At 44.3% G+C, this 25731-nt stretch overlaps 1 protein-coding gene across 1 annotated transcript in view; it reads right to left on the bottom strand.

The window, feature by feature from the left end:
• ZC3H3 (zinc finger CCCH-type containing 3) overlaps positions 1–25731 on the bottom strand; it is a 577187-nt gene that overhangs the window by 105617 nt on the left and 445839 nt on the right. The window contains exon 8 of the mRNA XM_033934356.1: positions 24245–24314. Within this exon, the coding sequence (XP_033790247.1) occupies positions 24245–24314 (70 nt within the window). The remainder of the gene's footprint in view (positions 1–24244; positions 24315–25731) is intronic.

Here is a 25731-nt window from a genome sequence, read left to right as displayed (position 1 = left end):
GCGAAGATCAGCTTGGCCGCAGTGTTTTGAATTAGCTGAAGTCTTTGAAGGCTTTTTTTAGATAGACTTAGATAGATGGAATTGCAATAGTCTAGTCTGGAGAGGATGATGGATTGAACAAGGACGGCGAAATGTTGTTGGCGGAAGCAGGATCTCACTTTCCTCAACATGTGGAGGCTAAAGAAGCATGATTTTACCAGGGAGTTGAGCATGCACATTATATGGGTTAAATATGGCCCCCTCTCTATCTCCTTCCTCCCACTCCTGCATTTCTCCCTCTCCCCCTCCTCACAGTCTCTTGTATGTCCTGCATCACTTCCTTTCCCCCTCTCCACAATCCTTTGCAAGTCCTGAATCTCTCTCCCTCCCCGCAATCAAGTTTATTTAGCGTCGAGAGGTCATTTAGGCAGTGTACAGAGTATAGAGTAGAAACCTAGATAGGGAGCATTTCTATCCCTCCCCCTCCCCACAGTAATAGGTTAAGGGTTATGGATTTGATATACCCTCTTTCTGGGGATATAACCAAAGTAGTTTACATATACTATATATGCAAGTACTTTTTCTGTCCCTGGGGAGCTCACAATCTAAATTCTGGAGGGTTGGGTGACTTGCCCAGGGTCATAAAGAGCCGGAGTGGGAATCAAACCCATTCCCCCGAGACTACTCCTTCGTGCATTCTACAGCTCTCCCTCTCCTCTCAATGCATCTCTCCTTTCCCCTCCCTGCAGTCTTCATTACTTTGTCACTGTCTCTGATCCACCTTGCAACATTCACAGTGCACCGAGGGCTGGGGAGGAAGGGAGGGAGAGAGAGAGTTGAGAAGATAGACTGCATTGTGGACTCATGTATATAGTGGGGAGGGAGCGATGCAAGCTGTGCAAGAGGACTGTGAGGGGGGAAGGAAGGAATTGAGAAGATACCAAATTTGCATTAAAATGTGTTCATGCTTCCTTTCTCCTTTTCCTTAGATTGCACTTGGAATTAGAGAGCTGCACGGGAACGGGTACGACGGGAATCCCGTGGGACCTGCGGGTTCCCCCTTCGGGTTGTGGGGATCCTGTGGGGATGTCCCCTAGAGTCACGGGGATCCCGTGCGGACGACCCTAGGGTCGCGGGGTTCCTGTGGGGTTGGATGCACTCGAGCTGCGAGGCTCGTCTTCTTTTTCTTACCTACCCTGCTAAAGCACACAGCCGACCCGGAAGTCTTCCACGATGTTAGTGCTGACGTCGGAGGGAGGGCTTAAGCAAAGCCCTCCCTCAGACGTCAGCGCTGACATTGGGAAGACTTCCGGTCGTCTGTGTGCTGCAGCAGGGCAGGTAGGATAAATTCAAGGCAGTGGCGTACCAAGGAGGGGGTGGTCCACCCCGGGGAAGCCTTGGGGGGGTGCAGAGCCGGCCAGATCCCCTTACCTTCGTGGCGCTTTCCCCCGACCGACCGACAACAGGCCCAGTCCGACAAAACTCCCTGCCCTGTAGCCACGAATCTAAATTACCTTCTTACAGCAGCTGGATTCAGGGCAGGGAGGTTTGTCGGACGGGGCCTGTTCTGTTGTCGGTCGGGCGGGGAAGCGCCACGAAAGTAAGGGGCAGGGAGGGAGAAAGGGAGGAAAGGTGGAGTGGAGAGGAAAAGACACTTAAGGGAAATGGGTAAAGCTGAGGGGGGAGAAGGACGCTGAAAGGACATGGGGAAGACAGGGGGGAGAAGGATGCTGAAAGGACATGGGGAAGACAGAGGGGGAGAAGGACACTGAAAGGACATGGGGAAGACAGAAGGGGGAGAAGGATACTGAAAGCACATGGGGAAGACAGAGGGAGGAGAAGGACGCTGACAGGACATGGGGAAGATGGGGGGAGAAGGACGCTGAAAGGAAATGGGGAAGAGAGAGTGGGGAGAAGACGCTGAAGGGAAATGGGGAAGAGAGAGTGGGGCGAAGACGCTGGAAGGGAAGAAGACAGAGATGCCAGACTATGGGGGGAGCGGAGGGAAGAAGATGGGTGCCAGACCAATTTGGAAGGGGGAAGAAAGGGAGAGGCACAGTAACAGAGCAAATGGAAGACGCAGAGAGAAGAGAGATAGTGGATGGAAGGAATTGAATGAGAACATAAGGAAAACAGAAACCAGGCAACAAAGGTAGGAAAAAAGTTCTATTTCTTTTTTTTTTTTTTTTTTTTGCTTCAGGATAAAGTAGTATATTAGTTGTGTTGATAAAAATTTATAAACATTAGAGGCTCTGGTAGAAACCCGTTTACAAAGTATGTATTCTTCCCAATTAATATTTCCAAATTAATAAAGTCTCTTTGCTTATTTGTAAATGGGTTTCTACCAGAGCCTTTAATTCAGTAGCACAATTAAATGAAATAACTATTTCTGAAGTTTATAGGGACGGGGGGGACAGAGGGGATTCTCGCGGGGACAGGTGGGGATGGAGGGATTCCTCACGGGGATGGGTGGGGATGGGTAGGATTCCTCAAGGGGATGGGTGGGACTTTGACTGGACGGGTGGGGACGGGTGGGATTTCTGTCCCCGCGCAACTCTCTACTTTGAATTAGTGCTGGGATTCATTCACAAGCTGTAACTGTTCATTGCCTATGTCTGGCTTATTCTTGCTGTAAACCACTTTGGGTGATTAATAACGCCTGATAATCAAAGTAAACTAATTGAACGACCTGGAAATTTGGTTCACATACCGTAATTGAGCCTTCCACTGCTCCTAGTCTGGTTCTGAGACTGGCTCTGTCCTTAACCACTACATTTTCCTCTCACTCTCCCTGGCATTCTCATTCCTTGCTGACACAGTCCAGGAATTTGGACTTGGATTGAACCAGACACCCTCACTATAGCAGTTCATCGTGCAAAGTTTGATTATACCATAGAAAAGCAGCATATCAAATCCCATTAAACCCCTCCCCCCTCAAGAGAATGCATCCTGGCAGGTGATAAGCTATAAAACAATTGAAGATTTACATCAAATATTATTCCAAACAGCACTCACATGCCTTTCCTTCATTCTTTGCCTCTAGAGAAAAAAAAACAATCCCTCAGGACTGAGGCTAATGCTTAAGCTCTTGGGGGCAGGAACACATGTTCCACTCTTTCTTTTTAGGCATGTTTCAGCAGCGCAGAGTTCCTTTTGCTACGTTCTCTCTGTTCATATGCAAGTATTATCAGCCCTCTCTACGACAGGAGATCTCTGAAATCTGGGAAGGGATGCAGTGACTGAAGTGCCGATAGCTCACAAATTTTGGCTAAACGCATCCAAGAGGAAGATCCCCGGAGAGATGAGCCAGAACAGCTGTGGCAGTGTGGACTCTATTTCACCTATTTATTGATTTATCTATTGAGATTTATTAACCATTTTCATGAAGAGATTCACCCAAGGCAGTGAACAGCAGGCACTACATAGAATCCAAGCTAACCCTGTACACCCCCACCCGCCCCCTCTGCTCGGCAATGGAGAAATGCCTATGCAGCCCCCCAGGAAGGTCCCTCCGGCCAGAAAACGCCTGCAAACGCTCCTACAGCCACTTCATCCTCCAACTCCCCTCGCAAATCAGATCACAGAACTCATTGATGACCTTCCGGAAAGCGGTAAAGACTCTCCTCTTCAACTAAAATTACAACTGCAATCTACCCCTTAAACTCCCCCTTTCTTCTCCCCTCCCCCCTCCATCCTGAACCTCTGCTTAAACTACCATATAGTCTTTGTATTGTCCAAATGTACTCCACTGTGAATGTTTGCTTGTAGACCGTTCTGAGCTACTGGGAGGACGGGATAAAAATCTATATAAATAAATAAAAAAAACTTACAGTTTTGTTATCAGCATATCAATAGTAGCAGGACCAAATATCAACATAAATATAATCAAGGAGGTCAACTTCGGGACAGAAAAATGGAACCCTAAAAGGACTAGCAGGATTCAGTATCAGGAGAGGGTGGCGTAGTGGTTAGAGCGACAGCTGCTCCTTGGGCAAGTCACTTAATCCCCCCATTGCCCCAGGTACATTACATAGATTGTGATCCCACCAGGACAGACAGGGAAAAATGCTTGAGTACCTAAATAAATTAATGTAAACCGTTCTGAGCTCCCCTGGGAGAATGGTATAGAAAACTGAATAAACAGTGTGAAAAGTTTCAGCCTCTGATAAGCAGAGCTGCTATTGTGATGTCATAATGCCTCATTCCACCAATAAGAGCCAACCTCATCAGTGATGTCACAATGGCTGGATTGTCCTACACTTGGATCCCTTTTTGCTACATTTTGATTTCTAGAGTGGCGCAGTGGTTAAAGCTACAGCCTCGGCATCCTGAGGTTGTGGGTTCAAATCCCATGCTGCTCCTTGTGACCCTGGGCAAGTCACTTAATCCCCCATTGCCCCAGGTACATTAGATAGATTGTGAGTCCATCAGGATAGACAGGGAAAAAAGTTTGAGTACCTGAATGTAAACCACTTAGGCTGTAAGTGGTATATAAATGCTAAAAATAAATAAATTGGTAGTCGCCTAGGAAAGACGCACCCACCACTTGTCAGTCAAAGTTAGGTGCCGTTTCTAGAATGGCACCTATTGAACCAATTAAAAAATTGTTAGGCGTGATGATCTAGGCGCCTAATGGCAGGCACGTTTTATAGCATCAAGGCCTTACAATTGCCACTCCATGCTTTCTTGAGGCAACACACCACTGCCGCTTTGGGTTCATCCAGTCCTGGGTTTTAACCTACTACAAGGAGGGACCTGGAGTTCTGATTTCCCAACTGCATTCCTTAAGAAAAGCAAAAGTACCTTGTATGCAATGGGTTAAAATGAGACCTGGCTGAACCAGTCGTCAATCCTACCTCCTGTGGGTATAATCCAGATCTAAGGTGGGAGGTTAAAAATCAGGAGACCCAGGTTCAGATACTCAAAGAATCAGGGAAGCTTAAAAATCCGAACCCAGAGATCAAAAAGGAGACTGTTGATCAGAATCTGCAGCTCTGCTCTCTAGTAAAAATACCTGATTGGGGTGGCATATGGGGGGAGGGTACAAAAATGGCAGCTGCTCAGGGAGCCACCATGGCCCAGCATCTCCACCCCTTCCAGTGTACCTTAAAGAACAACTTTCTTTATAGAGGTCACCGGCAGTTATTTATATACTCTGCCTCCAGTTGGCCCTTCCTTCTGTCACATGGACAGAACACAGCAGAAAGCCCCAGGGCTAGCTGCAGGCAGCGTATGTGAATTGCTGCAGGCAGTGTATGTGAATTGCTGCCTGCCAATGATCTCCTATTTTTTTAAAAATCCCAAACACTTTTTAAGGTAGACTTTGGGGACGGGGAAGAAAGGGAGATGCTGAGAGGAAGGGAGATGCTGGACGACAAGCAGAGTAGAGGGAGGGAAGTGGAGGGAAAGATAAGCCGGGGACAGAAAGAAGAAAGGGAGAGATGATATACAGGGGGTGGAGGAGGGAGAGATGCTGGATTACTGGGGGGGGGGGCATGAGGGAAGAGAGATGGGACAGGAAGATGCTGAGGATAGATTGGAAGGGACAGTAAGATGTTCTCTTGGGCTTCCAAGACTGGCCTCATGATTGTTGCAATTATCCAGGTCTCGCCGTGTCTGGGTAGGTAGAACCAATGTTTCAGCCATCATGCTGTGGCTTTCTTCTGAAACATCGGTTCTACCTACCCAGACGCAGTGAGACCTGGACAACTGTAACATAATGTCAGGTTAAGAGGGGGAGGGACTAGTAGATGCTGGGCTATAAGGCTGGAGAGAAGAAGAGGGAGAATGCTGGGAAGATGGAGCTGTGTAAGAGAGGTCCAGAAGGAGGAGATGAATGAGAAGGGGATAATAGGTATATAGACTACAATTGGGGTAAGGGAAGGAGACTAGGGAAGGAACAAGATGGGAAATGGGAGAGCTAGTGGGTAAAAGAAGGCGATAGAAAGTTGATAAGTAGATGGAAAGTAAAAAGGAGGAGAAGGGTAAAAAAAAATAGGGGCAGATAAAAGGTGAAATTGGAATGGACAGGGTGGCAAAAAAAAAAAAAAAGAAAGAAGAGAGAAAAGAGCTACAAGGAAAAGATCAACACGTCAGAAACAAGTGTAGGTAGGGAATGAACCAAGACAGGAAGATAAAAGGCAGGTAGGGAATGAACCAAGACACAGGATAAAAGGCAAATGAACAGTAGCCACTTGAAAGAGAATTAGCAGAAGACAGGAAATTGGGTCAACATGATGGAAAAATAAAAAGGGGAATAATATTCAGCCCACAGCGATAAGTGGTTTGTAAACTGCTCACGAACCCTGGATATTCAGCGCTGAGGCATGCATGGCTCCTGGCATTGAATATCTGGGGATGTGAGTTGATTTGGACAAGCCAACAAAGTTAAGACAACTTTCGCCCTTGCCTTTTGTATGTGAAGTCATTTTATGTTGTTTTATAGGTGATAGTAATGGTGGGTGGGGAGAGGGGGTTGGGAGCCTCCTCTTTTTCTGTCCTTTTGGTCCTGCTTGCGATGTCCTTTCTGTTTTGTCTACTGCTGTTTGGGAAATCCTGAAGATATGTGACAACATCTGGGATGCTAAAGCACAAACCAATATACCAACCAGGTGTCACTTTAGGATTCCTCTGTCTATGTGAATATTAGCTCTTAGCCACTTTGACTAATCACATCCAGACCAGACTGCAAACAAAACTCCAGCAGATAGTGCTGGTTAGCTCTCATCAGGATAGTATCATGCAACAGCCCTAAGCAGCTGAGAACCAGTGGCCAGATGTGCTGAAGGCTGGGTGGCTCTGGAACTTGTGGGGACCCTCAGCAGCATCCCCGATCGATTGCTTCCGGTTTTAACAAAGATGTTCCTCCCGCAACAGGTCAGGTTAAGTAAATCAGTGGCTGCCCCATAGCATTTATAAGATGGCAGATTGCACAGCAGAATGAAAAACTCTGAAAACTGGGAAGACTCCAAATCCTGCAACAAGACGACAGGTTGCGAGAGCCAGAGAGAGAATGTGCTGCCCCCTGCTGTCGAGAGTCAAACTCTGGGCTCAAAGAGTTTACCTTTAGCAGCTGTTCTCATTAAAAACCCATTACTAGCCTGGTATGACGCTTCAGCTCCATGTACTGCCATGTAGACAGCTTTGGGGCGGAACAGACCAGTCAATCCCAAGTCCCTTAGGTGGATTTGGGCAGCGCTTCATGGACTGTAGTAATGGTACACTGTTTGCACACACAGACCTAAAGTTTTGCACAAGGCTTCGAGGTCGCCTTTCTTTTCATGCGACTGTAAGCCTATCGTCTTAATGTCTTTAATGCAGTTGTTTCAATTTCGAGGCTGAATTAGTTCCAATAAATGGAGATAATAAAGCTCACACCATACGAGCTCCCCCCCACCCCCAAGCTGTCAGGTCCTGCTATTATCATGAACAAGCTGCCTTTTCATTTCACTTAACCTTGTTTGCACCCCGCTACGTCCACACAAGTAACAATAACATTAATTCAAGGCCCTGATGTGCCACGACCGTCCCGAACAACCCTGAATATGTAACGGCTTTGGAAGCTGCCAGCTAATGAACCTGAAACACGACAGGAATTTTCAAATTGCTCAGCACAGAGTTTTGAAGCTCTATTAAGGAGAAAAATGCTGATTCTTTCCGAGTTCCTCAAGGGGAAAAGCTGTTGTACCAGCAGCATGTGTGTGCCGAGACCAGCCTGCCTTTAACCTTCACTCGTCGAGCCCATTCATTCACATTTACAATTTTCCCTAACTCATCACTTACAGCGAAGCCTGCCTTGTTTTCTGGAAATGTTCGAACATTAAAATTAATGTGTAACAATTTGGAAATGAGCTTCTTCACAAATTAGTTCTGTCTATGTACTTCTCCCACTCAAGCCACCAAAAGCTCCCCAAAATGGAGGTTCCAATTCTCTCCCTGTGCTTTCTGGGAAATGCAATCCTGGGATTTCATTAGACTCGGGTAGCGTTCTTCTCTTCCTGTAATTTGAAGGTGTGCAGCAGAAAGCACGGTTACTTACAGGGACAGCAGGCAGATATTTTCACACGTGTGGGCGACGTCATCCACGGAGCCTGGTAGGGACAGTGCTAAAGTGTACTGTCACTTTAAGCTTTAGAAGACTTTAAGACTGCCCGCACTGCGCATGCGTGAGTGCCTTCCCGCCCAACGTCAGCTCAGTAGGTCGTCAGTTCTATGCCCAAGAGAGGAAGTCAACTGGGGGAGGTGGGTGGGATGTGAGAATATCTGCCCGCTGTCTCCAGATAACACCTGTTAATTAATTTTATTTCAGCATTTATATACCACTTATAGCCTAATGATATACCCACCTTGCAGAGTTTATGGCATCTAGTGAGGGTTTAGGAAACTATTTAAGTAGCGATTTAGAGCTAGTGTTTGAAAGGTTGATGAGTTAATTCTCCTTTGTCACGTTAAGTGACATTTAACTCAGATAGTTTTAATAAATCATCAATTTGCCCTGTGGTGCTATATTGAGTTTTCACGGATATTGGACATGATGACTATCGAGACCCCTTTCTGTTTTCTAGATGAAGCTATTAAGGAGCACATTGAAAACAAATAGGAGAAAATGTATTTTACTCAACGTACAATTAAGCTTTGGAACTCATTGCTGGAGGATCTGGTAAAAGCAGTCAGCATAGCTGGGTTTTAAAAAGGTTTGGACGTTCTGGAGGAAAAGTCTATACACCATTAATAAGGTAGACCTGGGGAAAGCCACTGCTTATCCCCAAGATTAACTAGCAAGGAATCTTGACACTTTTTGGGACTCTGCCAAATACATGTAAACCTGGCCTGGCCATTGTTGGATGTTACAAGAAATCAGTCTTAGACATCCAACCTTTATTTAAAATCTTGTATAGAACAAATGGGTAAAAGGATGATTAACCTGTGTTGTTTCAGAACCAAAAGCTCTATAGTTTCTTATGAACCCCAAATCATCAAGAGTTAATACAAAAACGTTTACTCTTAATTTGGTACTATTGACTTTATGGAAACCCTCAAAACTTCCCTATAAACCAGGGGTGTCAAAGTCCCTCCTCGAGGGCCGCAATCCAGTAGGGTTTTCAGGATTCCCTCAATGAATATGCATGAGATCTATTAGCATACAATGAAAGCAGTGCATGCAAATAGATCTCATGCATATTCATTGAGGAAATCCTGAAAACCCGACTGGATTGCGGGCCTCGAGGAGGGACTTTGACACCCCTGCTATAACCGATCATAGGACCTCTTAGGTCCACATCCTGCATTACATTGTTTCTTAATCATGTATGATGTCTATTCCTCCTTCCTATCCCTCAATCTATTTAAAGAGACCCTAACTTTTGTGCCGTATATGAAGAAGGACATGGTACTACTCGAAATGGTCCAGAGAAGAGCAACTAAGATAGTTAAAGGGTTGGAGGAGTTGCCGTATAGTAAAAGATTAGAGAAACTGGGTCTTTTCTCCCTCAAACAGAGGAGATTGAGAGGGGACATGATCGAAACATTCAAAGTACTGAAGGGGATAGACTTAGTAGATAAGGTCAGGTTGTTCACCCTCTCCAAGGTAGGGAGAATGAGAGGGCACTCTCTAAAGTTGAAAGGGGATAGATTCCGTGCAAATGTAAGGAAGTTCTTCTTCACCCAGAGAGTGGTGGAGAGCTGGAACATTCTTCTGAAGTCTGTCATAGGGGAAAACACCCTCCAGGGATTCAAGGCAAAGCTAGATAAGTTCCTGCTGAACACGGACGTACGCAGGTAGGGCTAGTCTCAGTTGGGCGCTGGTCTTTGACCGGAGGGCCGCTACGTGAGCGGACTGCTGGAAATGATGGACCACTGGTCTGACCCAGCAGTGGCAATACTTATGTTCTTATACAATGTTACAATAGTTCAGTAAACTCAAAAGTAGTGACTGAATTAAAATTGTGAACGCAGCGGCATCAAAATAGGATCTGAGGGTGCACAGTTTCCATAAAGTATAGTATCCCTTTTCAACCACTGCGTCAATCTGATTTTTCATGGTCAAGCACTAATCTAGAACAACTCCCGAGATTTTAATTTTAGGGCTTATTGTATATGACATTGAACTGATCTTAATTATTGGTTCAAAAATGATCTTTTGTGATGACACAAGGAAGGATTTTGTTTTTTCCTGATTTAATTTCAATTTGCATTCCTGCATCCAGGATTCCATCGTGTTAAGCACAGACTCAATAAGTTGAGTACTGCTGGATAGCGTTTTACAAGTCCCCTTCCTCCTTTCGCACTGAATTTGACTCCTGGATTTTGGGCTTCCTTGATTCATCTTCTTCCTCCAGAACATCAGCACCTGGCAGCCTGGCATAGGAAAGCCTAGTAGAGCTGCAGAGAGGTGTCTTAAGTGGACTTGGGGGTAGGTTAGTGAATCATGGAGAGGAGGACCCAGGCCCATAAACCACTCTAATCACTGCATTATGGTGAAAAATGTGCACCCCCCAAAATCCCCCTAACCCTTTTGTACTGCCATATAAGTGGCTCCTGCAGCCATAAGGGCTATTGGGGTGGTAGATAGGGGAGCTCACCCTAACCTATAAGGGAGCTGTAGTGAGATGTTTATGTGGGATCCTTTTTGTGAAGTTCACAGCAGTGCCCTATATATACCCCACTACTCTGGTGCCATGTCTGAGTGTCCAGTCCATCACTTTTCTGGCCCCTCCCACGCCCAAAAGGTCTTTTTCTGGGCATTTGTGACATGGGGTATAAAGATGGACGACTTAGCGATCTGGACGATCAGATGGCTGGACGTACAGTTAGACGATTTTTGGGGGCAAAAATTATGTTGTACGTATTTTTTGAAAATGGACCTTTTCCCATGTACGACTTTTGTCTGACTTTGGGCGACTTGCGACTGAGGCCCAAAATGGACTTAGACGTTTCTTTTGATTATGCCCCTCCACGACTTTTGCATTTTTCATTATTATTATTTTTTGTTATATTTAGACTTGCATTTTGGGGGTTTAAAGTGCCGGTTTAGCTCTTTCCTCCCGCTTTGAATTTACACTCAGCGTTACATATTTATTACATAACATAACTTTATTCTTCTATACCACCATAATCAGACGACTTCTAGGCGGTTGACACCAAAGAGAGCGAATTACAATATGCAAATTATAAAAGTACAACATATTGCTCAAGACGACATGATAAAAATTGTTAGATTTAGTGTAACTTCTGTTTAGGAGATAAATCTATCATACAATGCCGTTTTAATTTCTTTCCTAAAGGCGCCGTAGGTCAGCCTAGCTCCATTAATGTAGTTGCCTAACCAAGACTTTCTTGAAATTTAGGGATGTCAATCAACACTTGCTTTGGGCTAAATGCGAATCGAAGGGTGGATTGAGCCTGTACTGAAATCCCATCATTACTAATAGTAGTATTTTAGAAGCTAGTGTCAATCTCATCGGGAGGCAAATGATCCTACTAATTGTTTTGGATTTGTTTATTCCTACGTATTACCTTGAAGACAACTCAAGTGTACACATAAAGCTACTGTCTTTAACCATACTAACCCCCCACTTTGCCCTTGCATTCTCTGTTCTAACTAGGGCTAATCTCCTAGCTCTTACCCATAGAAATTTGATCGCTTTTAGGTACTGTCTCATCTGCATTTTCACCAATACATTTCTACTCCTATTATTATTTTGGGGCTGTTGAAACATTCTCAATCAAGATAGCTTAGAAGCAAAACCACCTTGCATACTTTCAATGGATTCATTTCAACGGTGGCTGTTTTGGCTATTAAAGCTGCCCCAAAAATATCCCGATCAGTTCTCTCGGAGGTGCCTTTAATGCAACCTGACATCTGCCCCACTGTATTCTTCCAGTTTGATCCTTTCCTAAAAAGCAATTGTTCTGGCAGAAGAGCCTGCAAAATGATCAGCAGCTGAATAACAAAAACCAGTTCAAGCTCCTTAACCTGCTGTAATCTCTCAGGTTTCTGCTTCCTTGCATTCTGTAGTGCTTCTTCTCGCACAGCACATTACGGGAGAATTGTCTTTCTGTTTTCTATTCAGTCCCCACACGTCTAGGAAGTCGACTCTTGAGCTCTATTGAGAATGAATGCTGGAGGAGAGTGTGGCATGCCATAGTGGTCAGAGCCACAGCCTCAGCACCCTGAGGTTGTGGGTTCAAACCCCATGCTGCTCCCTGTGAACCTGCGCAAGTCACTTAAATCCTCCACTGCCCCAGGTACATTATTAAATAGATTGTGAGCCCACTGGAACAGAAAGGGAATATGCTTGAAATACTTATATATAAACCGCTTTGAGTGTGGTTGTATAACTACAAAAAGGCAGTACAGTCCTCCCCCGATATTCGCAGGGGTTCCATTCCAGGAACCCCTGTGAATATTGAAAAACTGCAAATACAGTTTTTCACCTGGGGAGGCAGGAGAGGGCAGCTGGAGCGCTGGCGAGTGAAGGAAATCACTCGTGGTATGCTCCGTCCGCCTCTTCCTGCATTAAAGTCAGGCTTCACCAATCAGGAACTGCTTTGAAACGCAGCTCCTAATTGGTGAAGCCCGACTTTAGCACAGGAAATCCCGGTCGGCGTCCCAATCCCTTTCCCTTTTGTGTGAACTTGGCTTCATTCTGCTGCTACTCAACACAGACTTATTTTGTATCTGGCTCTCAAATCAGATACTCGTCTTCTCTCTTTAATTTGAAAATTATTCTGAAAACTAATTGCCCTGAGATTCATTATTTATGTCATATCACTTAGTGGGAAGAGAAATCAAATTCATCAGGATAAGGTGCCCACCAAGGTCAAGAGGCCAGACTCCGGTACCCAACTGTGGTGGTCAAAGCTTACGGGTAGGGTCTACAACAAGGGTGCCCAAATGGTCAATCGCGATCAACCAGTAGATTGCAAAGGCAACGCGAGTCGATTGCATTGCCTTTGCTATCTTTTTCTCCCTGCTGCTTCCCCAAGGGGGGAGAGAAAGACAGGCAGAAAGAAAGAAATATTGGATTTACAGAAGAAGGAAGTGTAACCAGAGACTCATGAAATCACCAGACAAAAAGGTAGGAGAAATGATTTCATTTTCAATTTAGCAATCAAAATGTGTCCATTTTGAGAATTTATATCTGCTGTCTATATTTTACACTATGGCCCCCTTTTACTAAACCGCAATAGTGTTTTTTAGTGCAGGGAGCCTATGAGCGTCGAGAGCAGCGCAGGGCATTCAGCGCAGCTCCCTGCGCTAAAAACCACTACACTTCTCCCTATATATTTGCGGAGATGAACACACACGTGAATACGGAAAAACCGCGAATAGCTTTGTGTCTCTACTGTATTTCTCTCCACACGCAGGAAATGGCGGCTACCCCCCCCCCAAGAAAAAGTTGCACAAGACGTAATGCTCCTTTGCTCCTCCCTTTGATGTCATTGGCTAATAGAGAATGCAACGGTCAGGCTATTCTCCTATAGCTTTGACTCCGCCTCGCCCTCTTTTCTGATGAGTCGTGGCTGCCAATTGGCCTTCCTTCCTGCCTTGCACAAGGCTCCTCTAAGTAATGTATTTTCTGTTCTCTTCCCTCCCCCCGTGCAGAGACTACAGGTAATATGGTGCTTAAACTCCTTAACTGGACTTTGTCTAGAGTCAAGGTTTTGGTGGCGGAGGGCTGAGATGTTTCTAGGTACTGTATTTTTTTTCTTTTTCTTTACGTGACGATAGGGATTTAAAGACATGTCCCTTGCAGCTCTCTGATGAATGGAAAATGGTAGCTGCTACTTTGAAAGCGCCAAAATTTTTATTGGATGGCGTAATTTGAGAGGGAGGAGCCAGCATGCCAAAAATTATGAATAATCGAAATCGCGATTGTTGAAACCACGAATACGGAGGGAGAAATGTGTTGCGGTTTTGTAAAAGGGGAAAGGGTATAGTTGTCTATTTTTGAATAGTTCTTACTGAGGTGGCATTGCATATTTTAAAGTCATCTGCCTTGACCTCTGATAAAAACCCTGAATACAAATGATAATTAACATTTTCTCTGCGTACAGTGAGGGGCATAATCGAAAGGGACGTCTAAGTCATCCAAAGTTAAAAAGAGCCTAAGACACATTTTCGAAAGATACGTCCAACTTTTTTTTACTTTTGAAAATCGTCTAATTATACTTCCTGCCGATCTGATCGTCGAAGCCACTAAATCGTCTATCGTTATACCACATTTTCGTCCAACTTTCTGTCCAAGTCCAAAACGCCTAGAACAAGCCCTGTTGGACGTGGGAGGGGTCTGCAAAGTGATGGACTGAACACCCAGACATGCCACTTAAATAGTGGGGTACCTTATAGGGCACTGCTGTGAACTTCACAAAAAGGGTGCCATGGCTTCTCCTCCCTACAGCTCCCTTATAGGTCATAGTGAGCCCCCCAAACCACCTCCAGAATCCCCTAGACCCACTCATCTACCATCCTAATAGCCCTTATGGCTGCAGGAGCCACTTATATGCCAGTACAAAAGGGTTTTGGGGGTGTATAGGGCAGTGCACATTTCAGTATCAATGCAGTGATTAAAGGGGCTTATGGGCATGGGTCCTCCTCTCTATGGATCCCTAACCCACCCCCAAGACGACTTAAGCTGCCTCTGTGCTGGACGACTAGGCTTTCCTATGCCAGGCGGCCAGGTGATGATGGTCTGGAGGCTGAAAGTTGTGAATAAAATTTTTATGGAGGTGATCACTGGGGTAGTATATGGGGGTCTGTGTTATGTGTTTGCAGTGCTTATCTGGTGAGTTTAGGTGGGTTTTTGTGACTTAGACCATGTATCTGGAGCTAGTTGGGTATGTTCCATAATAGTAACTCCTGTCCAGTACATTTACAGCCTTTCTTGCTTAAGTTCAGAACCTAGCCCCCTTTTCTACTAAACCGCACTAGCAGTTTTAGCGTGGGAGCCGTGCTGGATGGCCCACACTGCTCCCAACATACCTGGTGGTCTTTGGGGACAGGAGTGCAACGGCCTTTCAAATTGGCAGCCATGGAAACTCACAATAGTTAAAGTCAAGGTACCAAAACTTGTTGTTCCACTGCGTTGGATGGATGACTTCTCACTGGGGATGTTGGAGCTTTTGAGGTGGCGTAGTGGAGAGGAAGCCTTGGACTGGAGCAATGGCCATCTCTGCTCAGGGAGCATGGGGGCTGTCATGGATTGGGTCGTGGGCATGGAAGGCTCCATACATAAGGGCTTTGCAGGGTCAAAGGATGACTGGCAGCCATCAATGTACACAGAAACCAATAACTGAAACAAGGGACGAGACTTGTCCGGTGCACTGGAGGCGGTTTTCACTCCCTCGGTAGCGTTCCTCCAATGTGTTTTCATTTTCGATACATTCTGTCTCCAACAGAGATTATAACTACAACCTCAGCACCCTGTGATTGTGGGTTCAGGCCTACATTGTCCCCTGTGAACCTGAGCAGGCCACTCAGTATCCCACTGCCCACCGGGACAGATAGGAAAAAAATGCTCGAGAACCTGAATAAATTTATGTAAACAGTTCTGAGCTTCCCTAGGAGAACGGTATAGAATTGAATGAATGAATAAATAAATAAATAATAAAATATTGAACTCGATTTAAGAGGCAGGAGAGGTTCCTGCCTGCTTAAATTGCCTGTGGCCGCTAACTGCCAATATTCAGCACCACTTAACTCTGATCTGTGTCATTGATCATTGACACAAAATGGCCGTGGATGAAGTGGGCAGGTCGGGGTGGTGAAGGAGGCAGGCAGTAATATTTAGTGGCAGAACCCACATAGCTAACCAAGTGAATTTAGGAATGCCCCAAAGTTTCATGGGACTTGAAACCGCTAGACTGCTCAAACTCTATTACTAAGAGCTCTACACTAGAGAATGACACAGGGACCGTGGTCACCACAGTAAATCCGCAGGAATGGAGACATTTGCATCTGGTTTACCGCAGGAATGGAGACAAGATCTTTCAGCGCCCCGCGGAAATGGGGACAAGACCTTTTACCGCCCCGTGGGAGCGGTGAAAAGTCTTACTCCTGTGGTAAAAAAAATTGTGCCCGTGTCAGACTCGGCATCTCCTCTTATGCCTATTTTACCTTCAGGAGCCAGCCATGCCACGATGAAAACAGAAGGAACCTAAAACCAAAGCCTGAGACCAATGTGATTTCAAGAATAAAATTACCAGACAACAAAAAGAAAAAAAAATAAATTTATTTTATATTTTGTGATTAGAATATTTCAGATTTGAAATATGTATCCTGCTAGAGCTGATATTAGACATAACTGGGGACTGCAAAGCCCAGGCTGTGCTTCTTTAGCTTCCAGCTGGCTTAGGGCTCTCTCTCTGACCAGGGGGCAGTTGCCCTAATTGCTCTCCCCTAACACTATTCCTGCCATGTGGACTGAAGTATTCTGCTAGCTTGATTTTTCTATGTAGAATTCTGTAGTAATTTGGTTTGTTCAGTTTTCACAATAGTGGAGGGGATATTTGTGAAAGGGAGGGGAGACAGGGGTTTTGTTGAACCTTGCTCTGTATTATTTGTGTTTATAAAATGACAATTGTACAGAATTTTGTCTCTTTTTATACTTTAATAAAATAAGTTCAGTATAAAATTATAACTATTCGAGGCTTGTGCGGATGGGATCTGACAGTTTACAGGGTGGGGATGGGGACTGAGCTTGCAGGGATGGGGCAGGGACAGGGACCGAGCTCACGGGAACGGGGCAGAAACGGTGATGAATTTTTTCCCTGTGTCATTCTCTACTCTACAGTACAGTCTGGTGTGAAGTTCAAGTTGTCTTGTTTTTAAAATTCTTCACAGGTTGCTATTAGACACCTTTGGTGCTGTTATCTTTGAACTTTTCAGGACAAAGAACTTGTAGATCTAATCATCTTTATACAGTGACATTTCCTTCAGTTAAAGGTGCTCACAATAGAAATCATGTTACGCACTTGTTTTCCTATATTTTTACACCACTACGGATTAGAGCCTGCATCTCAGTTATCAGATTTTTGGCAAATTACTGAAAACTGCACTTTTTAATTTATAGTAGAATTAAATTGATTTTGTTTTAAGATCTAAATAACTATTTTCAATAGTAGAGAATAAACTTTTTCCCATCCCTGCAGGATCTCATTTTCCCATCTCGTCCTGGCATTCTTTTCCTGCCCCTGCGCCATCCCTGCAAGCTCTGCCTTCATCTGCACAAGCCTCAAACCCTTTAAAATCATAAGTGTTCAAGGCTTGTGTGGTTAAGGCAGAGCTTAGAGGAATGGGGCAGGGATAAAACTCAAGGGGACGGGATTGGGTTCCTGTGGGGATGGGGACAAATTTGTCCCCGTGTCATTCTCAATTCAATAGTTGTACTTGGAAAAGATTAGGGCTCTTCAGCTTGGAAAAGAAATGGTTAAGGGGAGATAGGATTGAAGTTTACAAAATCCTGAGTGGAGTAGAACGGGTACAAGTGGATTGATTTTTCACTCCATCAAAAATGACAAAGACTAGGGGACACTCGATGAAGCTACAGGGAAATACTTTTAGAACCAATAGGAGGAAATTTTCTTTCACTCAGAGAATAGTTCAACTCGGGAACACGTTGCCAAAGGATTTGGTAAGAGCAGATAGCGTAGCTGGTTTTAAGAAAGGTTTGGACAAGTTCCTGGAAGAAAAGTCCATAGTCTGTTATTGAGAAAGACATGGGGGAAGCCACTGCTTGCCCTGGATCGGTAGCATGGAATGTTGCTATTCTCTGGGACTCTAGAATCTTCTTACTGTTTGGGATTCCAGAATGTTGCTACTCCTTGGGTTTTGGCCAGGTACTAGTGACCTGGATTGACCACCGTGAGAATGGGCTACTGGGCTTGATGGCCCTTTGGTCTGACCCAGGAAGGCTGTTCTTATGTACTTACTGACTTTATTGTAAACTGAATCGAGCTCTAGATATATAGAGATGGTCCGGTATATAAACGTAAAGATTAGACCAGATTAGATTAGCACAGTTCAACTTTATAGTGAGCTGTATCGTTGTGAAGAAGAAGGAAACATTTTCTACGGCAGCACAAAAATAAATAAAAATTGTGAGGCAAGAAATTTCAGTCAGCAGGGTGCAAATTCTAGGCATCACGGTGACCTGACACCTGGGATTTGTTGAGCCTTGCATGAGAGTTGGCTTGGATACCTTATTAATGCGATATGAAATGCAAAATGCATATGTAATGAATAAAACTGCTGATAAATCGGATATGTAGACTGTTCTTTGTGAGAATGTGGATGGAGGTTCTGAAGTTAGGGAAGGGATGTCCCGGCTGGCCCTTGTTAGTTCAGGTTAGTATAAATGGCCCTCAGCGATGTAACCAGAACAACTTAAAAAAAAAAAAATTTACCTCAAACATTTTCTAAAGGTTGTATTATGGATTTTCCCTGTCCCCCGAAGGCTTATATTCAAAGTTTGGACCTACCCAAGGTGGGTTTTGAACCCTGGCTTCCCTGGTCCTCAAGCCACTGCCCTAACCACTAGGCTACTTCTCCAGTCAGTGCTGGTGGGAGAGGAGGAGGGGGGACAGCCAGTGTTAACATGGATGGGCAGCAGGCGTACAGGTCAAAGCCACATTAATTATACACTTATTGGCAAATAATGCCTTCAAACGCACCTAAATAAGTCTGCAACAGCTGTTATATTTCAGGAGCGATATGTTAAATATTTTAAACACTTATCAATGCTAAACTACATTCACAGTTCAATTATATTTAAAGAAGTCTCAGGAGGCAGTATTCTACAATTTAATTCAATTTGTTACAAGTCTGCTTTAAATACACACAAAACATAGCGTTTGAGAACCTCATCTGATGTTATAACCAAATAATTACCATCATATCCTTTAACTGTGTTTTACGATAAATGCATTACACTGGCTTTGGGGCCTCAAATGTTAGACCTATTTCTGGGTACAGTGTTCCCCCGGTCATTCGCGGCCAGCAGGTCCCAATCATTTGCGGTATTTTCCGACCGTGACCGCCGACCGGAAGAGGACAGCGGGAGAGGCAGGAGAGAGCAGCCGGAGCGCCGGCGAGTGAAGGAAATCACTCGCGGTATGCTCCGACCGCCTCTTCCTGCACTAAAGTCGGGCCTTACCAATCAGGAGCTGCGTGTCAAAGGCCCGACTTTAGTGCAGGAAGAGGCGGTCGGAGCATACCGCGAGTGATTTCCTTCACTCGCTGGCGCTCCGGCTGCTCTCTCCTGCCTCTCCCGCTGCCCTCTCCAGTCTCCCCCACGAAAAACCGTATACGCGGTTTTTCAAGATTCGCGGGGGTTCCTGGAACGGAACCCCCGCGAATTTCAGGGGAGTACTGTATATTTGACCTGCTGAGTCCAAAAATGGCACCAGTTTTCTCTCATCAGCTCTAGTTTTTGAGATGCAGAACATGTGCCATATACCACCCTTCTCTCTGCTCGTCCATTCAAAAATCAGAATAGCTTTTAAGCATGAAGGCAACATATTATACCACACTATAGAGCAGGGGTGTCAAAGTCCCTCCTCGAGGGCCGGAATCCAGTTGGGTTTTCAGGATTTCCCCAATGAATATGCATTGAAAGCAGTGCATGCAAAGCGATCTCATGCATATTCATTGGGGAAATCCTGAAAACCCGACTGGATTCCGGCCCTCAAGGACTGACTTTGACACCTGTGCTATAGAGAAACAGTCAGCACAGTTTAAACCCCAATAATTAATATTAACGTCAGTACTGCAGTCTGGAAAAACTCTCAACACAGTTAGAAAATTACTTCAACAGTGTCTGGCCCTTTAATCAGCTCAAGATATCAGTGTAAGTTTTAAAAATATATGAAGGGTGAACTTGAAGGGCTTATTTCCAAACCCTGCTAAGTCCATATTGGAAATATCCCCTTCAATTACAGGTGAATACGTAACGTCCTCTGAATATCAAGCCACAGACACTTTGGTTGCTAACCTCTATTTCCTTGAATTCAATTGGACTAACATGGCAAAACGGGAATACTTTCACATTCAGTGCTCAGAAAGGCAGAAACTCTTCTCCTTGACAGGGTTTTTTTTAAAAAACATTTTTCTTTATGACTTATAGCACGGTTTCAACAATCTTATGATAGGCTAATAGCTATGGGCTAATTTACAGCCATCATAAAGCAGCCATTTGACTTTCGAAGGCCTGCATGGAAAAACAATCCAACACACTCATTCAACAGACCAGAACCAGCCCTGGAGGATCTGCATTAATTCTAAAACTAGTGAGCTTGCTTAGTAACATACAGTAGTAACTCAGTATGTGACAGCAGAAAAAGACCTCAACGGTCTGTCTAGTCTGCTCAATAGCCACTAATAGCTCAATATTATTTTTTCCTTGGTATTTCTGGGACATAGACCGCAGAAGTCGGCCTGGTACTATCTTTAGGTTCCAACTACTGGATTTGCAGCTCACTGCAGCCTATCGAAATCATCTTGTCATTTCCAGGCCCAGCCCTGTTCTCACTTCCAAAGTACTAGAGTTTCCTTCCAAGCCCTCCCACTGAATTGCTATAATCGGGACAGGGAGGGAGAGATGGTGGCAGCGAAAAGGGCGAACAGAATGCTAGGAATGATAAAGAAGGGTATCACGAACAGATCAGAGAAGGTTATCATGCTGCTGTACCGGGCCATGGTACGCCCTCACCTGGAGTACAGCATCCAGCACTGGTTGCCGTACATGAAAAAGGATATGGTACTACTCGAAAGGGTCCAGAGAAGAGCGACCAAGATGGTTAAGGGGCTGGAAGAGTTGCCGTACAGCGAAAGATTAGAGAAACTGGGCCTCTTCTCCCTCGAACAGAGGAGATTGAGAGGGGACATGATTGAAACATTCAAGGTACTGAAAGGGAATAGACTTAGTAGATAAAGACAGGTTGTTCACCCTCTCCAAGGTAGGGAGAACAAGAGGGCACTCTCTAAAGTTGAAAGGGGGATAGATTCCATATGAACATAAGGAAGTTCTTCTTCACCCAGAGAGTGGTGGAAAACTGGAACGCTCTTCCGGAGGCTGTTAGAGGGGAAAACACCCTCCAGGGATTCAAGACAAAGTTAGACAAGTTCCTGCTGAACCAGAATGTACGGAGGTAGGGCTAGTCTCAGTTAGGGCGCTGGCCTTTGACCAGAGGGCCACCGTGTGAGCGGACTGCTGGGCACAATGGACCACTGGTCTGACCCAGCAGTGGCAATTCTTATGTTCTCTCAGTGACACTGTACAGCAGAGAGTGCTGCTAACTCACAGAGTGGCAGGGTAAGTCACCTTTGTGAAGGTGAGACAAACCTGCTGAGTCATGGGGTTGGGACTCAGGCAAGAAGGAGTGGAGTCAGTCAGGGAGAGGTCCCAGAGGAAGAGACCTCCCCATGAGAGGTCCCAAGAGGAGAGTGCTCCCGAGGGAGAAACCTTCCATAGTTGTGGGCTGGGGAGAAGTCTGTTATGAGACAGACTGTCAAGGTGAGATGGATGCTTTCTGCTTGACTAAGATAAGCCAACCTTTAATGCTGAATAAACTGTTTGTAGCATGTTGAACATTGACCTCAAGAGTATCTTGGACTTGGTAAACCAGATAATAATTAAAGACATAGGGTTAGATTCACTAAGGACATGGATCGGATCGGATCGCCCTCATTTCAGAATCACGCCCCCAACAGACTGCATCGAATCGCTGAACAGCGATCCTTGAGCATGCGCAGACCATCTGTAGATGGTCTGCGCATACGCTGGCCCTCTGTGCTCAGCAGAGCAGGAAATCCCTTTTTTTTTTTTGCTTTTTTTTTTCTTCCCAAGCCCCTGATTTTAACCTGCTTTAAGCCCGCGGATTAAAACCACGGGCTTGCACTGTGAGGAAGGATGGAAGAGTCGGGGCTGCAGGAGTTCAGGGCAGGCAGGAGATCAGGGCAGGCAAGAGATCGGGGCAGGCAGGAAATCGGGACAGGCAGGAAATCGGGGCAGGCAAGAGATCGGAGCAGGCAGGAGATCAGGGCAGGCAGGAGATCAGGGCAGAACGGAGATCGGGGCAGAGAGCAGAACGGCAGAAGGCAGGGCAGTTGGAAAGGACCTGAGCGACTGGTCCTCAGCAGTTGCTTGTTTGTGATCAGCCAGCTCAGTTGGTGTTGCAGGTTTTTTGTTAGTGAATCGCTGCCTGCCATCATTTGAATGCTGTTCTCCCTCATTTGCATGCGCGGATTGGAGGATGATTGGGACACAGGTTAGTGAATCAGGTCGGAGGGAAATCGGGTTGCAAAGGGGTCACAAACCAATCGGTACACGCTCGGTTTGCTTAGTGAATCTAGCCCATAGGCTGTTGGATTAGACCAGGGGTGCCCCCACTTTTTTGGCTTATGAGCTACTTTTAAAATGACCAAGTCAAAATGATCTACCAACAATAAAATTTTTAAAAAACACAAAGCACACTGTACACAGAGATAATGTTAATTATCATTTGTATTCGGGGGTTTTTTCAGAGGTCAAGGCAGATGACTTTAAAATGTGCAATGTCATCTCAGTAACAACTATACAAACATAGACAAATATACCCCTCTCCCCTTTTACTAAACTGTTAGCGCAGGGAGCTGAGCTGAGTTGAATGCCCTTCGCAGCTCCCAACGCTCATAGGCTCCCTGTGCTAAAAACCACTATTGAAATAATACCGCAAGTCTCAAACTCCACCTCTCACTAAAGCCAACTACCCCAAACAAATAACCTTACTCATTTCTCATTCTTTTTGAAAATGACCAATTTTTAATTTTTTTTTGTAAGTTCTTGTTGTAATACATCTTGGATAATTCTTTTGTAATCCGCCTTGAACTGCAAGGTAATGGCGGAATAGAAATCCCTAATGTAATGTAATGTAGTAAAAGGGGGCCATAGTGCAAAATATAGACAGATATCAATTCTCAAAATGGACTTATTTTGATCACTAAATTGAAAATGAAATCATTTCTCCTACCTTTTTGTCTGGTGATTTCTTGAGTCTCTGGTTGCACTTCCTTCTTCTGTAAATCCAATATTTCTTTCTTTCTGTCTCTCTTCCCTTGCCCCCCTCTTTATTTCTGTCTTTCTCTCTCTCCCTGCCCTCCCCCAAGCCATTGCGCCGATCTCTCCACTTCCCCAATTCTTTCTCTCTCCACTCCAATTTCTCTCTGCTTCCTCAAGCCAGGCCTTCCCTCCCCCGACATGAATTCTGACATCAGAGAGGAAGTTCCAGGCCGCGCCTGGCCTTTCTCAAGGAGGTAGGAAGAACAAGATCACAAAGGCAACGCAATCGACCATTTGGGCACCCCTGGATTAAACTGATATTTTTGAGCTGTAATCCCAGAGCCTATGAAGTAACAAGTCTCAGGTCTGTGAACTTTAAAATGTGTCTGCTGGACATGTACAGGTTTAACCCTCAAATCTGCACGGTATCTTACAGGGACACAGAATGTGCAAGTCTGCCCAGTACCGGCCTTAGTTCATTTTATACCATTCATTTTCTAATTAGAGATCCTTTGTGTTCATCTCAATTTTTTTTGAATTCCTCCACTTTCTTCATCTCTACCATCTCCCAGGCATCCCCCATTCTCTCCTTGAAAAAGAATTTCCTAACATTAATCCTGAGTCTACCACTGCACAACCTCAATTCCTGTCCTCTGGTTTTACCATTTTCCCCTCTCTGGAAAAGATTTGGTTCTACATTAATACCTTTCAAGTATTTAAACACCTGTATCATATCTTCCCTGTCCCTCCTCTCCTTAGAGAATACATATTCAGGTCTTCCAGTCTTTACTTGTACGTCTTCTGCTGCAAACCCCATAACATTTTCATCACCTTCCTCTGGACCGACCTGCATGCCCTTCATTATCAGTAAAGAAATGAACTTTGAAATACTGGCACAACCAGTCCAAAGAAGAAATAAGGAAACAAAACCCTACGGTAAACAAACAAAAACCAAGACGCGGGGATGGAACTGCCCGCAACAACCGAGGATATATTGACAGACCTGAATAGCAACGATGAAAGAATTCTTCTTAAAACAGGGTCAAATAAAGTTGTTTTTGGAAGAATTCTTTCATCGTTGCTACTCAGTTCTGTCAATATATCTCTGGTTGTTGCGGGCTGTTCTATCCCTACTTTTTACATTGGAACATCCACCATCACAAAATGTCTAGCTCTTTAAGTCAACATGGCAATTAACTTACAATATGTTCATCATCAACCATACACACCTTATCTTTGGAAACCTGGTGAGAGAAGGGGCAAGTGCCATCTGTCTTCTTACATGTGCCCCGTAAAAATCTGTGGAGAGAGAACAGGAGGAAGAGGGATCAGGAAGAGTTCTACAGGACTCCTTGAACACATACAGAAAGGACAGCCTCTTGGTACATTATAGGGGTAATCTAGAAAAGTGGTTCTTAACCGGTGTGTCGGGACACACTGATGTATTCCCAAGAGGTGTGAGGTATGTCACACAATATTTGGTAAAGGAAAGCATGGGCATTCTGTCTAAACAACTATCTGTGCCTGCAAGTTGGAGAGACCTGAGATCCCAACAGTCAGGTCCCTTGTACTCATCATAATTAATTTCCAAGGTTTCAATTAAAATTTGATTTAATCACTTATCTAATTTCTAAGCGAGTTTACAATATATATAAAAAAGATCATGAACATGATAAAAATGCCATTAACAATACCATTAATACTTACAAAAAGAAAACAAATTACAAAGAAACATCAACTAATAATTGGCATATTAAAAAGGGATAAAAGAGATAGACAGACTGGAGACAAAAGGAAATAGGGTTAGAAATAAAATTTGGATAGGAACGAAAGACAAATAAGGAAAAAAACAAAAGGAAAGGGCTCATTGCTGCTTAATTCCTTAAGGATAGTGTAAAATTTAAATCAAATGTTAAAAGCTTCTTTAAATAAATGACTCTTGATTAGGCTTTTGAAATGTTTGAGATTAGCTTCTTCTCTAACAAGAGCTGGTAGGGTATCCCAAAGTTGAGGGGCTTCGACTGAGAAAATGTCAGGCCTTTTGGTTCCTATTATATGAAGGGAGGGGACCGTCGGCAATTTACGATTAAATGATCTAAGACTGCAGGGTGGGTCATTGGGATAAGATATTTATCAATAAATTGGGACAGTTTAGAATCAATTGTTTTAATTGTTATAACAGAGATTTTGTAAGAAATTCTTTGATTAATTGGCAGCCAATGGGCATTTCGAAGTAGGGGAGTAACATGGTCGTATTTTCTAAATTTTGTTATTAATTTTATTGCGGCATTTTGAATTATTTGTAAACGTTTTAATTCTATTACAGTAATCTAATTTCGCAATGATTAATGAATGTACCAGAATGTTAATGGATTTTTTTCTAGTAAAATATCAATCGAGGAGGTTTTTTATGCCAATGATTTAACTTTTCCCTGTGATAGTCGCCACCTTTTCACTACTTTTGTTGTTTGGCTGGTGGAGGAGGGGCTCTGAGGCTTCTTCTTACTTGGAGGTAGTTTTTTCAAGGGAAAGCCATAAATGTGCTGGACCTGGGCCTTTTGAATAACTCTTTTTTTTATTTTTTTTTTTTAATCTTTATTCATTTTCAAATCAAACAATAAGTGCATAAAAATATATCATAAAAATAATTTCAATATAGCACTATATTATTTAACATATGAACTATAATAGTGTAAAACTCCCCGCCTCCCCCCCT

Source organism: Geotrypetes seraphini, chromosome 2 (assembly GCF_902459505.1).
Source record: "Geotrypetes seraphini chromosome 2, aGeoSer1.1, whole genome shotgun sequence".
Lineage (NCBI taxonomy): Eukaryota > Metazoa > Chordata > Amphibia > Gymnophiona > Dermophiidae > Geotrypetes > Geotrypetes seraphini.
Note: the sequence above shows the minus strand (reverse complement) of the source record. Positions and strands in the feature narration are given on the sequence as shown.